Here is a 10,309-nt window from a genome sequence, read left to right as displayed (position 1 = left end):
GGGGGGGGGGGGGTAGCTTGTGTGTGTGTGGTGCAAATGTGTGTACATGTTTGTTTGTGTAAATAAATCATGATCATCTCTTTTCGCTCCACTGAAAAACTGCAGCTCCCCCTGCTGGTTGTGTGGCTGCATTAAATATGAATAAATGCAAATCCTTTATGTATACACAAGCTATTTTGTCTGTATGGTGGATCAGTGGTCAGAGCTGTCACCTCACATCAAGAAGATTTCAGGTTGTCCTCCCAGCATGGATGTTTTGTGTGGAGTTTGCATGTTCTAACCTGAATATGCAAGAGTTTTTCCAGATACTCTAGAGTGTTTGTCTATGTCAGAGCTATTCAACTGGTGGCCCGCAGGCCAGCGACTTCAATCCAGCCCACTTCATAAAGAAAACTTTTTTTGGTTTGTTTTGTTTTGTGGGTGTGTGTGTGTGTGTGTGGGGGGGGGGTGTTCTGGGTTCTGTTTATTGCATTTATGATTCAGTGCAATAAAATAAACAAATTTTAAAGGTAACAGGTTATTGTAAAAAAGTAAAATCTGGTCCTCTGGACATTCAAAAAACAAAACAAAAAAAAATGTAGAAACGTTTCGTCTTTCATCCGAAAGACTTCTTCAGTCTGAGGTGCTGTATTCAGCTCAGTCTTATAAATCAGAATCAGAATAAACTTTATTGGCATTGCACCGAGATACAACGAGAGCATGTACGTACCGTCTGAAAGATGGGAGGAGTGCACGAAGCTGCAACTATAGAAAGCGCGGTCTTCTTATTCTTATTCAGAATAATATTTTGCTTAGATTAGAAAAGGAAAGAAAACATGAGGAGAGACGGTATAAAAAAAAGATCTCTCACACCGTGTCCTAGACAGGGCACAATTTGAGGCATCAAAAAATCCTACCACAGCAAAGCAACATAAACAGACGTTTTACATGAACATATAGGCCGGTGAAGGCATTGAGTTTTTAAGGGGAAGTCGTAGCATAGTCCAGAGCCCCCCCTCAGCCATTGTCCAGATAAGAGGTGACGTTCATCTTCAGCTCAGTTGAGGTTCTGTTACATGTCCACGGCCTTGGGAAAGGAGGGGTGAGGAAACAGTCAAAGCATCTTTGTTGGTTTAAAACATTCCAGGAGGAGTTGAGATAAGTCCGGCATCAAAGACACAGTTTGGGTCAGGTAGAACTCATGAATTGTTGTTTCTGCATTTTAAAGCCTGCTGGTACATATTCTCTGATGGAACTCCAAAACAGCCGAATTGATCCTTTACTCCAAAGTCAAGCTCACAGCTTTCTCCAAGATTATTCCCACCATTCATGAGTGCTGCCAGTGAGTTCACAGTCCTGATAACAGCTGCTCCAGCTCCCTGCAGCAGCTCTCCAAATTCAGTCTGAGCACTGTCGAGCTACGACACATCCACACGCATTTGTAGACAATCCAGATTTCACCAACCAAACAGCAGAATCCAGTTGTCATCATGAATCCAATTTGTTTCCGTCGAGGTAAGAGGGTCCTCCTTACCCTGACTCCTGTCGGGAGAAGTTTATCAATTTTGTTGAGAGACGAGCTGATCCTTCCAATTGAGAGGTATGCAGAAAAAAAAGAGGCTTTTTAAGGGTTCGCAGGACAAAAGAGCGCAGCAGGGAAGCGGGGGAGGTATGGAGCGCCAGGAAACACGTCTGTCTTCACCAGAGTACAAAGGGAAAAAAAAAAAGCACCTTCTCAGTGTGGATCAACCGGTTTTGCTGCTGACAACCAAAACCACCTGCTCACATGATCAAGAAGGAACATCAGCCTAACGATGGATCATTAGCACACTGATAGCAGCTAGGCCTTCATTTCTCGTCTTCAGCTCGTCCAGAATGCTGCTGCTCGGCTTTTAACCGGAACTCGTAGGTCTGAACATATCACACCAGTTCTGTCCTCCCTTCACTGGCTCCCTGTTCATACGAGGATAGTCTTTAAAATTCTTTTGTTGACCTTCAAATGCTTAAATGGCCTCGCACCCCTTTTCCTCTCTGAGCTTCTGGAACCTTACGCTCCCTCTCGGGCCCTGAGATCATCCGATCAGCTGCTTTTGGCTGTTCCAAAAACAAGAAGCTCAGAGGAGATCGGGCTTTTTCAGTCATGGGCCGCAAACTCTGGAACAACCTGCCCCCCAACATTAGGCAGGCCACCTCCCTTCAACCTGCCCCCCAACATCAGGCAGGTCACCTCCCTTCCTCACTTCAAATCTCTGCTAAAAACACATCTGTTCTCTCAGGCATTTCACACAGTGTAAATTGATCTGGTGTTTTTTTAATCTGTGACCCTATGTTTTAAATGCTTTTTATTAATTTTTCAGTTATTATTATTAGTGTATTTTATTTTTTCTCTTTAATTTTACTCTCATTGATTGTTGTTGTTGTTAATCACTTTGATAGCAGGTTCTGTTTTAAATGAGCTCTATAAATAAAGTTGACTTGACTTGACTTGACTGATGGCTGTTTACTATTCACAGAGGGTTGAGTGATACTAGCAATAACAGCAGTGTAAGAGGGGGACAGTTGAACACGGAGGCCTCCACCCCTGTTTAATGATGGATGGTTTATTTTCACAAAGATGGCCTCCTTTACTCCTCTCTCAAACCATCGTTCCTCTCTGTCCAGGATGTGAACATCTTCATCCCTGAAAGAGTGACCACTGGCCTGGAGATGAGTGTAGACCTCAGAGTCCTGGTCTGATGATGTTGATCTTCAGTGCTGGTCCATCCTTTTGGCCAGTGGCTGTTTAGTTTCCCTGATGTAAGACTGATCACTCTCCTGACACTGAACAACATACACAATATTACGCTGTTTGTGCCGGGGGACTGGATCTTTGGGATGAACCAGTCTTTAATGTGTTTTGGGGTTTAAAAGCCACGGGGACGTTGTGTTTAGAAAATAAACATCTCAGTTTTGCTGATACTCCCTCAACATATGGAATGACCACTGGTCTGGGTCTGGGTTCCTCCTTTTCACCTGATGGCTGACTGGAGTCCTGTTTGGGTTTCTGCTTTCAAGAAGGCCCAGCTAGGATATCCACATTGCTCTAGAGCCTGTCTTGTGTGGGATTTCTCCTTCTGCCTGGCTCCTGAGTTAGTGGGGACACTGTCTGCTCTGTGGTAGAGAGTCCTGATGACTTCTAACTCCTAACAAGTTAGTTATTCACATAAACCTGAAAGACACTGCCAAGATTTTTTTCAGCATGTGACCATTCCATGTGACTTTTCTTAGACCTGTCTAAAGCTTTTGACACTGTGGATCAGAACATCTTGTGTCATAAACTCTCAGAAATCGGTTTCTCAGATCACACCATTGGTTGGTTCTTTAACTATCTTTCAGACCGGAGGCAATGTGTTCAACATAATGGTACTTCCTCCAGTTATTTAACAGTCAACAATGGTGTACCACAAGGCTCAGTCTTAGGACCCACCCTCTTTACAATCTACATACATAATGTAGGTAAAAACATCCCTAACGCATCCATACATTTCTATGCTGATGACACAGTTGTTTATTGTCGAGCTAAAACTGTTGCTAAGGCTTTCCAGCTTTTGAAATCTGCATTCAACTACATCCAGACTGATTTGTTTCGCCTCAAACTTGTCCTAAATGCCGACAAAACCAAAGGGATGCTTTTTTCAAATAAGAAGTTGGTCCCAGCAGTTCTTCCTCCGATTTTATCCTCAAATGGTGTCCCCATTGAGTTTGTTGATTCCTATAAATATTTGGGTATCTTGGTCGACTCACATCTCTCTTTTAAGCTCCATGTGGAAAACTTGATAAAGAAACTGAAAGTTAAACTGGGTTTCTTTTTCAGAAACAAATCCTGCCTAACCCTGAATGCTAGAAAACGCCTTGTATCTGTGACTTTCCTTCCCTCAATTGATTACGGTGACATTATTTACATGAACGCTCCTATAAGAACCCTGCAGATGTTGGATGTTGTCTATCATGGTGCACTAAGATTCATAACTGGCTGTGATTATCGTACCCACCACTGCACCCAGTATTCACTGGTTAACAGGACATCATTAACTTCACGCAGACTCTCTCACTGGTACATTTTCATCTTTAAATCACTTCTTGGTCTGTTGCCTTCATACATCTCCTCCTACTTGTCTCTGCGTGAGTGCAGCTACAGAGTGCGCTCTCAGGACATTATTACCTGCAGTGTTCCCTCAATGAGGACTGAACTAGGCAAAAGGGCCTTCTCCTATTCCGCTCCTGTTTCCTGGAATATCTTACAAAAAGATTTGAAGCTCTCGACCTTTGACCTCTCTAAGTGTCTTTAAGAATCTGTTGGACACCTGGCAGGGTCCAATGCAGACATGTTCCTGTTTTTAGTTTTCTACATTTGCCTTGGAATCTAGCTGGGATTTTTTTTTTTTTTTTTTTTGTTACCTTTTCTAGCCATCCTATTTGTTAAAAAAAAATAAAAAAAAACCTGCAGTATGACTTTTTATAACTGTTTATTGTTGTTGCTGTTGTCCATTGTTGTCATCTTTCTTTGTTGAAATCAGGTCTCTCTTGTAAATGAGTCCTCGAGGCTCAATGGGATTTACCTGTATAAATAAAGGTTGATTGATTGATTGATTCCAACATGGTAAATGGTAAATGGTAAATGGAGCTTACTTCTATAGCGCCTTCCAGCCCCCTATGAGGGGCCCCAAGGCGCTTTACAGTACCAGCCATCCACCCATTCACACGCACATTCATACACCGGTGGCGGTAGGCTGCCATGCAAGGCGCCATCCAGTCCCACCGGGAGCAACTCGGGGTTAAGTGTCTTGCCCAGGGACACAACGGCACATGGTGTGGGAAGTCGGGATTCGAACCTCCAACCTTCCGATCAGAGGTCGGCTGCCACTACCACTGCACCACGGCCGCCAACATGGGGAAATAACCCACTTGACCATGTTTACGCCAACAATCGAGATGCATACATAGCTGTATCCCACCCCCACATCAGCTTCTCTGATCACATCTCCATGCTACTGGCCCCTATCTAACTCTCCCCCCCCCCCCCCACCCCCACTGAGATGTTACAGATCCACACACAGGACTGTCACTGTGTGGGTCAGCTACAGCGACTCTGTACTGCAGGACTGTTTTGCACGTACAGACTGGCAGATCTTCAGGGAGGCTGCTGTAAATGAGGGGGAGCTAGATTTGGAGGATTACTTATCTGCTGTCCTCAGATACATCAGCAGGAGTGTGGATAATGTCACCACCACCAGGACTGTGAAGTGGTACCCAAACCAGAAACCCTGGCTGAACGCAGAGGTCCGCATCCTGCTGGAAGCCAGGGACACTGCCATCAGGTCTGGCAACTCACAGGAACTGGGAAGGACAAGGAAAGAGCTGGCTGCTGGTATAAAGACGGCCAAAGCAACATATGCACAGAGGATCCAGGGACATTTCTCCTCACAAGATCCATGGAGCATGTAAAGGGGCATTAAGAGCATAACAGATTATAAAAAAAAAAAAATCCAATTTCAATGTGGATTTGAGAACACAGAACCCACTCTGATAAATTCAAGGAATGTTGTCACTTAATCTGACCCAAATCTTTGACACCCCCACCAGACCTAATAAGCATTGTCCTGAAAAATCTTCCATTTTAGACCTCTTTTTAACAAATATGCCCCATAAATTCCCTGGTTTGGGTGTTTTCATAATGATATGAGTGACCATTGCGTTATCAGAATTATCAGAGATGCCAAATTGCCTCACTCTAAACCCAAACTAATTCGAAAAAGGGATTTGAAATGTTTTTGTGAGCAGGCATTCCTCTGAGACTTGTCCCATTTTGATTGGCATCATATTCTTTTAACTGATGACGTGAACACGGCTTGGAACTATTTTTAGAATAGTTTCATCTACTTTGTAAATAAACATGCGCTTTTTCGCCAGTGCAGAATAAAAGGACAAGATGGTCCCTGGTTTACTCCTGAGTTAGCTGACCTTCTGCACAGGAGAGATCAGCTTTGGGCTGCAGCTAGAAAACCTGTCTCAGACACTAATCGGTTGCAATTTCGACAGCAGTGGAATAAATGTACAACTTCCATCACTTTGCAAAACTTAACTATTTCTTATCTCAGACTTTTAGTAGTCAATTGGTTTTGCCCAAGACGTCCGAACAGCTACTCACACTCATCATCACACCCTTGACCTGGTTCTGACCTATAGCATCAAGATTAATAGCTTAGTAATGCATCTTCAAAATCCTGTTCTGTCTGACCATTTTTTAATAACCTTTGAGTTTACATTAAATGACTACACAGTCACTGAGAGTAAATTTCATCTTAGCAGGTGCTTATCAGATAACACTGTAACCAAATTTAAAGATTCTCTTCCATCGTTTTCCTCTGTCTTGCAGAGTAATGCATCAGAGAACAGTGACTTAGATCATCTAGTTGATAATTTTACAACTACTTTGCAAACTTCACTCTATAAAGCTGCTCCGCTGAAAAAGAAAGTAATCAATCTGAGGAGATTAGCTCCTTGGTTCAATTCTGAGTTACGTATTTTAAAACAGACATCTAGAAAGCTGGAAATAAAATGGCACTCCATTAATGCTGAATAATTTTACTTATCTTGGAGAGATAGCCTGCTAATGTACAAAAAAGTGCTCCATAAAGCTAGAACTTTATATTATTCATCTTTAATTGATGAGAATAAAAAATAACCCTAGGTTCCTTTTCAGTACCATAGCTAGTCTAATGAAAAATCCTGTCTCTGTTGATTCATGTATCCCTACAACTATAAGCAGTGATGACTTCATGAGGTTCTTTATAAATAAAATTGTTTCAATTAGGGAAATGCTGTTGTCCTTTCTCCAAACATAACTCTTTTCATTTAAACCAGAAAGTTATATTTTGGTCTCATCTGTCACAGAACATTCTTCCAACAGCCTTCTGACTTGTCCACGTGATCTTTATCAAACTGCAGATGTGCAGCAATGTTCTTTTTGGAGCGCAGTGGTTTCTCCTTCAACCCTGTCATGCACACCATTGTTGTTCAAAGTTCTCCTGATGGTGGACTCATGAACATAAACCAATGTGAGAGAGGCCTTCAGCTGCTTAGAAGTGACCCTGGGGTCCTTTTTGTAGGGTTTTGTCATTTTCCTTCCACCAGGTTCCTGAAGGCAGGGGCGGCGCTGATGAGCAGCCGCAGCCGAGACCATTTTCCCTAATTGGTGCCAGGACTGCTTAAGGCTCCAGTTGAGCTCCAGTCATTGTTGGAGCATTGTTCTACCTGCCGGTACATATGCCTCCAGCCCTGTATAGTGTTCAAAGATTGAAAAGACTTACCTTGTTTTGTGTCCACATTTTCAGAATCTTGATGTCCTGGATCCCGTCCTGTATTTTGAAGTATTGAAGAAAACCCTGAGGATAAACTTACCTGTGTTTCCTGGTGCTCAGCTGCCTGCACATGCCTTCCACCACTTGCCTTTGCAGTCTGCCTGGTCATCATCCTGGAAGGAGAAAAACCCTCAGCCTGTCCATCAGCCATCCTAACTACTTTCACTGTAAGCCTCTCAAAGACCTTGAATATTCAGTTGTTGGATCATCTCCTCGTCATAAAGTAATCCTCCTCCTCTGTCTTCACAGACCCAGATCCTGTTTGTAAATAGTTTATTTTTCCACTCACTGTAAAATAAACATTTTTCAATTATGTTTGAGTTTGGTTCTGTTTTCCTCTCAGTCTGTTCACTTGGGTAACTCCACATTACAGCACTTTTGTGACCTCGTCCTCTATTCCACACCTTGCACTTGGAGTGATCTTTGTTGGTCCACCACTCCTAGGAAGGGTATCAATGGTCTTGAATTTCCTCCATTTGTACACAACCTGTCTGACTGTGGATTGGTGGAGTCCAAACTCTTTACAGATGTTTTGTAACTTTTTCCAGCTTGATGAGCATCAACAACTCTTTTTCTGAGCTCCTCAGAAATCTCCTTTGTTCCACAAACATGTTGTGAAGAGCAGACTTTGATCATTCCTGTTCTTTAGATCAAACAGGGTGCACATTCACACCTGATCATCATCATTGATTGAAAACACCTGACTCTAAGTTCACCTTCAAATTAACTGATAATCTTAGAGGTTCACATATGTTTACCACTCACAATCATGTAATATTGGATCAGTGTCCTCAATAAATAAATGACCAAGTATAATAATTTAGTCTCATTTGTTCAACTGGGTTCTCTTGATCTGCTTTTAGGACTTGTGTGAAAAGCTGATGATGTGTTAGTCACATTGATGCAGAAATATAGAAAATTATAAAGGCTTCACAAACTTTCAAGCACTGTAGATGGTTTCTGGGGATGAGGGACTTCATGATTAATTGTAATTAATTAATCACTCTTCATAGCATTCTGAGTGTCTGCAAATTGCCCTCATAAAAATGAAACTGCAGATTTTGAGGCACAGCTGTTTAATCGAGACAGATGTTTGCATGTGTCCATACAGCCATTCTGTATGATAGAAGTTTGTCTTAGTCTCTTTAACCTGCCTGCTTTTTTTTTTGTTTGTTTGTTTTTATTTGTGTGTAGCTCCCAAACATGTTTGGGAATTTACGATCAACCATTTTGTCGCTGATGATTGGTTCCTATGCTTCCTCAGCCGTCACCTTCCTGGGAGTCAAGGTGCTCACACACAAACACACACCTTCAAATAGCCACGCCCACCTGAACAGCAGCGTTTGGGAAAAACAGCTTCATCAGGATTAGGCTTAAATAAATAATACAATTTGCTATTTATGCCTTGCACTTCTTTTAAGGAGACATTATGTGCAGAAGATGGACATTAACTGAAAATTGTGAAAAGTAAAAAAAGTAGAACGTTATCAAAGGGTTGACAATAAAAGGAGAGGAAATAAAGGAGGGAAATGAACTAGACAGCAAACTGAAGTAAAGAAAAACAGGATGCATGAGGAGAGAAGGATTTTGGAGTAGAACCAGAGAATCAGCCGACAGGTTTGATATTTCAATGCTACATTGATGTCTGGATCAACGTGATGGTGAAGATTTATTGCTGAACATGACTAACATCTTATTTATGGATCAATGATTTCACTTTCTGTCTCTCCACTTGTACTCCATTAGTTGATTTATCATCTGGGCGTGTCGTTCCGGGTCATCATGTGGGTTTGGACCGGCATGGCCTGTCTGGTCTTCCTCAACTGTTTCCTGAACTGGCCAGGAGAACCCTTTTCAGGCCCAGAAGACATCGATCACATGTCAGTACCTCCTTTAAACCCTCTAAAGTTAGGAACTGATGCAATGCTGGCAAACATGGTCCTGTACAACTTTGACATGTAGAAACAATACAGCATGGCCTTATTAAAAAAAATAAATATTACAATTTCTTACTTAAAACAATAAGTTCCATTCTGAACAAAGTTATGAGATTTGAGATGTGGAAATTGTTGCATTTTCTGAAATGGAGTTGTAATGTAGACAGTACAAATGTACAAATGAAAGAAATGTAATGCTTAATGTTTTTTACTTATCCAACATTTTTCAGTCAGGTCATCTGGACAGTTTCTTTTTTTTTTTTGTGCTGAAATGTTTCGCCTTTGATCCAGAAGGCTTCATCAGTCAAGGAAACGCACAACAAAACTGATTCTTCTCCCAACAGCTTACGCCAAAGTGGAACAAAAAAGTTTTGCTTATGATAAGATGGTCTCTTTGGTACGCCCCCTCCTCCATTGCCGGCCCTCTTCCTTGTTGACAGTCGTGTCTGTCAACACGATTTGATTATTCATTCAATCTTTATTTCTACAGTTTAATCCCATTGAGCCTCGGGGACTCATTTACAAGAGAGACCTGATTTCTTAACAAAGAGTGATGACAACAGTGGACAACAATAGACAGTAAAGGATGCGTACAAATTGAGAATTTTTATTTTATTTTATTTTTTAACAAGTGAAAATAAAATGGTATTTAAAATAAAATAAAACAAAAAACAGCTAGGTTGTAAAGTGATGTAAAAAAACTAAAAACAAGAACGGATAAGGAACCCATGGAGATGAATAACAATATATATTTTATTTGAGTAACTGAATTGACACACAGTTTTTATCTGTAACACTGAATGAGATGTTTTCACCTCTGTTTGAAACAAAATGATAAGTGTCTGAGAGCCATTTACCATCTCTCCTACATAATAAAACTTTTATAAAGGAAGGTTATGTTGTATGTGCGGGCAACCCAGTTGTAACGAGACCCAGAACGACACAAGACTCAGGCTACAAAAAAGGTGATATTTATTTACAGTGGAAATATAT

General features: G+C 41.5%; 1 protein-coding gene across 1 annotated transcript in view; it reads left to right on the top strand.

Moving 5' to 3' along the window:
* The window catches only part of LOC119422990 (large neutral amino acids transporter small subunit 3-like), a 122,059-nt gene that overhangs the window by 17,744 nt on the left and 94,006 nt on the right, over window positions 1-10,309 (top strand). The window contains exons 5-6 of the mRNA XM_037690400.1: window positions 8,574-8,666; window positions 9,126-9,322. Coding sequence (XP_037546328.1) covers window positions 8,574-8,666; window positions 9,126-9,322 — 290 coding nt within the window. The remainder of the gene's footprint in view (window positions 1-8,573; window positions 8,667-9,125; window positions 9,323-10,309) is intronic.

Source organism: Nematolebias whitei, chromosome 16 (assembly GCF_014905685.2).
Source record: "Nematolebias whitei isolate Nwh7 chromosome 16, NemWhi1, whole genome shotgun sequence".
NCBI lineage: Eukaryota > Metazoa > Chordata > Actinopteri > Cyprinodontiformes > Rivulidae > Nematolebias > Nematolebias whitei.
Note: the sequence above shows the minus strand (reverse complement) of the source record. Positions and strands in the feature narration are given on the sequence as shown.